The following is a 5719-nucleotide window of genomic DNA, read 5'->3' as shown; positions in this document are numbered from 1 at the left end:
ACTTTTATCTGCAGATCTGCTTATAAACCGGGCCAATGCGGTAATTCTTCCTGTCAGCCTTTGTACTTCCTGTACATTTCTGGGCGAGCTCATAGAAATGATAGCTTGGACTTTTTCAGGATTTGCCTCAATTCCCCTTCTCGTAACCATATAACCTAGGAATTTACCAGCCCGGACTCCAAAAGTACACTTGTTAGGGTTTAGCTTCAATTGATAATTTTTCAATGTCTGGAATGTTTGAGCCAGGTCGGTGATGAACTGGTCTGCAGTTCGGGTTTTGATCAGGATATCATCAACGTATACCTCAATGTTTTTTCCAATTTGTTGCTCGAACACTTTGTCCATTAGTCTCTGATATGTTGCCCCGGCATTTTTGAGTCCAAACGGCATGACCACATAACAATAAGTTTCAGTTGATGTGACAAAACTCACTTTATCTTTGTCCTATTTTGCCAAGGGAATTTGGTGATATCCATGATAAGCATCCAAGAAACTGAGTAATTCATGCCCTGCAGTCGAATCAACCAGCTGATCGATTCTAGGTAGGGGGTAACAATCTTTAGGGCATGCTTTATTCAAATCTCGAAAATCTACACACATGCGCCATTTTCCCGTAGACTTTGGAACTAGGACTATGTTGGACAACCAGGTCGGGAAGTGGATTTCTTCAATGTGCCCCGCCTTGAGTAACTCGTCCACCTGCTCCTTTATTACTGCATCCTTTTCAGGACCGAAGTGTCGTTTCTTTTGAATAATAGGGCGATAACCTTTTATCACATTGAGCTTGTGTTCTGATATTTCCCGATGGACCCCTACCAGGTCTGAAACTGACCATGCAAAGACGTCTTTATTTTTTTGCAAGCATTCCAGCAGTGTTCGCTTCAACTCTGTTTCCAGGGTTCGAGCAATTTTTACTACCCCGAAAGGAGGGGAGATTATTACTTCTTCAGTTTCTTCTTCAGTGGTGACAGATGTATCTTCTATCAAGTTGATTTTTTCCATGCCAAAAATTCCAGGTCGGTCGCGATTATCAGTCCTGGCTACTTTTTGCTCTATTCTGACCTCCTCCACATAACACTTGCGCGAAATAACTTGATCACCTTGCACCTCCCCAACCTCATTACCCACTGGGAATTTCATTTTCTGATGCAGAGCTGATGCCACAGCCATGAAAGTGGTCATGGCAGGTCTGCCTAGTATAGCATTATAAGCGGATGGGGCATCCACTATAATGAAACTTACAATTCGGGTTTTGCGAGTGTTGTTTTTTCCAAGAGTTAAGGGTAGGTGGACTAATCCAACAGGTCGGATGGCATGACCCGTGAAACCAAAGAGTGATGTTACCACAGGCTCCATCTTGTACTGTCCCAAATCCATTTGATTTATTGCTTCTTGGAATAAAACATTGACTGAACTGCCTGAATCCACGAATATCCGAGCTACGTCATAGTTTGCGACTGTGGCCCTTATTACCAGCGCATCGTTATGGTTGCTGGAAACCCCTTTCAAATCTTCTGGACCAAAGGAGAGGGTCGGGCCAGTATGGAAGATTTGATTCCCAATCTCCATATTTATTAATTTTCTACTGCTAGTTTTCCTAGCTCGGTTGGAATCTCCGTCAGTAGGGCCTCCAAAAATCATGTTTATAATTCCTCTAGCAGGCGGAGCTGGTCTTTGATGAGCTCGGTCATCGTCGGGCTGGCCCTGATTCGGATGATTGAAATCTTCATGGGGAGGAGCAGTCCTGGCTCTTTGCCTCGGTCTTTCTTGCTGTCTCTTGTTCGGGCGATATCCCTCTTGACGGGTCAATATATTTTTTAATTCAGCATGTTGTTGTATTATTCTTTCAATCTCTTGATCTAATTGACGACAGTTCTCAGTAATATGCCCATACTCATTATGAAAGTGACAATATTTATCTGATTCCCTATTCCGAGGTCCCTTCTCAGTCCATGGAGGCCTTTGTGTGAGCTTCCGATCATCACAAATTTGGAGGGCTCGGACTTTACTCATGCGCAAGGGAGTGAAAGAGCTGAATTCTCCCAACAGCGCAGGTCGGAATGGTTGTCCCATTCCTGTCCCATTGCTCGGAACCCTATTGCCCTTTGGACTTTTTGGTCGCTCCCTCTTCACAGCTGCTCGCGAGACCTGAATCTCTTCCATGTTGACATATTTCTCAGCTCGGGCAAGTAATTCCTCATATGTCTCCGGCGGCCTTTTTATTAAAGATTTAAGAAAATCTTTTGTATCCAGCCCTTGCATGAATGCGCTGATGAGCAGGTCTGGGGTAGCCATGGGTACCTCGAGAGCCAAGGCACTAAACCTTCGAATGTATGCCCTCAAATTTTCATGTTCCTGTTGTTTGATTGCAAAGAGACTGAAAGTAGTGGTAGGATGCTTTTTGCTACTAGCAAAGTGATGCAAAAAGGATTTGCTAAAATCCTTGAATTCCTTGATCTCCCCAGCGCGTAACGTATTGAACCATTGCTGGGCTGGTCCTATGAGAGTAGTAAGGAAAGCCCTACACTTGATCGGATCCGAATATTTATGCAGCAGAGCTGCATTCTCGAAGCGTGCTAAATGTTCCTCTGGATCGCCTTTACCATCGTACTCCCCGACGTGGGGCAATTTAAATTGTTTGGGAAGGTCAGCGTCCAATATCTCCTGAGTAAAAGGAATGTTTCTGATTGTGGTAGCTAGGTACTCGGCCTGCTTCTTCCTGAGCTGCTCCATTTCTTCCTTCAATTTTTTGATCTCCTCGAGGTGGGCATTATGATCGGGGTGCGGAATATTTGCCTCATCCCTCTCTGCCAAAGCCCTCTGAACAGCCTGAGCTATTAACAACTCTAAATTAGGATGATTTCCATTCTGATCAGCCATCGAAACTCTTTTTCTTCAAATTCCCACAGACGGTGCCAATTGATGATGTCGGAATTTTACCTCGGGTTCGGTCTGGTAGAATGGATCCTCCAATTTCTTTATAGAGCAGGTCGGGTCGGGTGTGGCGGAACTGCACAAGCAACAGCTAGGTCAAAGGGACGCCGAAGGTGTTTTCGGCGTGACCCCTTCGATGCCTAAGTCAGTGTCTTGAAGGCAGAGGGTATGATTAATGCGAAAACTGAGAAATATGAGTACGTGAATATAAAAGTGAGTGTAAATGTGTGATGAATAATGAATACTGAATGAACTCAACCATAACAATACCTGTATTTATAGGGGAAAATAGAATAAGTTACCTAGTCGAATTCTAACATGTTAGGGAGTAGGACTCCTCACTCATTGGTCCCTTTGTAAGCTTATCTCTATCTCATAAATATTTGATAAGATCTAAGCTTATCTCGTATATATCCCACTTGAATTAGAAAAAGATTGTACATGGCCCATTAAAGCATAACCTAGCTCGGCCCATTATGACCAGCCCAGGTCATGACAAAACCCAACATAAACGGGCTCGGATGGAAATATTTTATCGGAGTAACAGAGATGAAGGAGGATGTAGTGATATCCTATCCATACCCGACCCGATACCCGATTATATATATATATATATATATATATATATGAGTGATGTTCCAGGTGCAGGGGAAAATGGGGCGCCAGCCTAGCTGGAGCCCCACCTCATTTTTCTTTTTTTTTTTTATTTTTTTAAAAATAAATTTGGGCCCAATTTTTCTCCCCTTCTTCCTTTCGTCTTCTTCCAGAAGACGTTGTACGGATGCCGCCGCCTCCACCGCCTTCCTCCATCTTCCTTCGTCGTTCTTCGCCGTCGGTTCAAGCCCGTCTACGGCCCCCAACCACCACGTTCACCTTGGACTCATCTTCCTTCCGAATTTGAAGAACCTCTACCACCAGTTGAAACACCATGGCCGCTGCCCCAACCACACCACCACCGAGACCTCCACCTCAGCTGGCGCCACAAACCCAACCATCCAAGCCGACTAGCCACCCCATGTCCGACCACCACTCCCAACCACGCCAATTCGGGCACCATCACCACCCAAATCATCCCGGCCAGCCACCCCGAGACCGAGACCTCCGCCAGCACCATGACCAATACCACCACCAGACCACCGAGACCTCCACCAGCATCACCACCACCACCGCCCCCGATTGTTTTTTCACAGATCTGGCTTCTCCTTCCCCAGATTGCAACGATGAATGAAAAGGGTTTTCAGATCTGCTTTGTAACATCAAGGAAAGCCACGTAACACAAGAAAAATTAAAAATAAAATAAAAAAAAGAAAAGGCCATGTGGGGTGTCAGCTAAGCTGGCGCCCCATTTTCCCCTGCACCTAACATAATTATATATATATATATATATATATAAATTTATATTAAATAAATACTAATTTAATTTTTTTTTTGTTAAATTATGTTAGTTGGATGAAATAATGAAAATTATTAATATAAAACTAATGCCATTTTTTAGAAGTTTTATTTTTTATATAAGTTTTTGGTTGTAAATTTTCTTCAGTGTTTTATTTTTTTATTATCTTAAAAAATTTGATATAAAAATCTAGTAAATAATTATAGTTTTATCAAATAATTAAAATTTTAAAAAAATTATTTTTATGGAATATATACAATAAATGGGTATATGGGTAGGGTATGGATATCCGATCATCCGACGGATATGAGGATGAAGATGAAATTAAATATCCGATGGGTATGGTATGGGTATGGGGATGGATTTAATAAATGGGTATGGGGATGGAGGCACGATATCCTACTCATACCCAACTCTGCACACATTATATTGTGTGCTAAACAATCCGTTTTTTATAATAAAATTATATTAATCTAATTAAAATTTTCAAATAAAATGATTGTACTATATATTAAATAAAAAAATTGGGAGGAAAAATGAGAGAAATAGTTAAATGAAAAAAAAGAAAAGAAATTAAGATTGTACGTGGAGGAAACAATTTATTGTGTGGACATACCAAGAGACCAACTAAGGTCCTCTTACTTAATTATAGTGAAAAATGCACACTCTTTGTGTATATAAAATAGAAATTTTTTTATATGTTTTTTTTAAAAACATAACATGGAGTGAGTGTAATGTTTAGTGAGATAGTGGATTGTGATGATAGTTATTTTCCACGAACCCATTTATCACGTTAATATAGATAGGTTTAATTTGTGAGGAGAAGTTGGTGATGGTGGTTATTTAATTTCCACTAACCCATTTATCACGTTAATATAGATAGATTTAATTTGTAATTTAATTTAATGTTTGACATACTAACTTACCAATTCAGTTTTTAACAGGGTCATAAACGTAATATAATAGAAAGATAATACAGATACGATTTTTCCCTGTAATTTGATAAATAATTAATTTCAAAATATCTAGCTAATTAAATTAATAGTCTCTCCATCCCGATTATATATGTCATCTTTTTTTTTTTGGTCGTAAATATATAAGCTTAAACTATATTTAGTAATAAATTTTTATACATACCCACCTATCATGCCCACTACCATGCCCACCAATGATATGGCACTATTATATTGGACATACAATTTATCACATCTTTATCACATCCAATTGAATAGCGTCACATCATTGGTGGGCATGATAGTGTGCATGATATGTGGGCACTTGAAAGAAACTCTATATATATATATATATATATATTTATATTAACTATATCTTGAAAATTGTGCGAATATTTTTTGAATATATTATATAGAGATAAAATGAGAAGTTTGTATG

The 5719-nt window shown here is 40.1% G+C and overlaps 1 protein-coding gene across 1 annotated transcript; it reads right to left on the bottom strand.

Annotated features, from left to right (window-relative positions):
• Nucleotides 1-444: 444 nt before the first annotated feature.
• Nucleotides 445-2880, bottom strand: LOC140872365 (uncharacterized). The gene has a single exon (XM_073275187.1). The coding sequence runs from the start codon at nucleotides 2878-2880 to the stop codon at nucleotides 445-447; it is 2436 nt and encodes an 811-aa protein (XP_073131288.1).
• Between the last annotated feature and the right edge of the window lie 2839 nt (nucleotides 2881-5719).

Source organism: Henckelia pumila, chromosome 1, assembly GCF_033568475.1.
Source record: "Henckelia pumila isolate YLH828 chromosome 1, ASM3356847v2, whole genome shotgun sequence".
Taxonomy (NCBI): domain Eukaryota; kingdom Viridiplantae; phylum Streptophyta; class Magnoliopsida; order Lamiales; family Gesneriaceae; genus Henckelia; species Henckelia pumila.
Note: the sequence above shows the minus strand (reverse complement) of the source record. Positions and strands in the feature narration are given on the sequence as shown.

Coding starts and splice junctions, on each gene's coding strand:
- LOC140872365 (XM_073275187.1), bottom strand. CDS start 2,880: ATGGCTGATCAGAATGGAAATCATCCTAATTTAGAGTTGTTAATAGCT.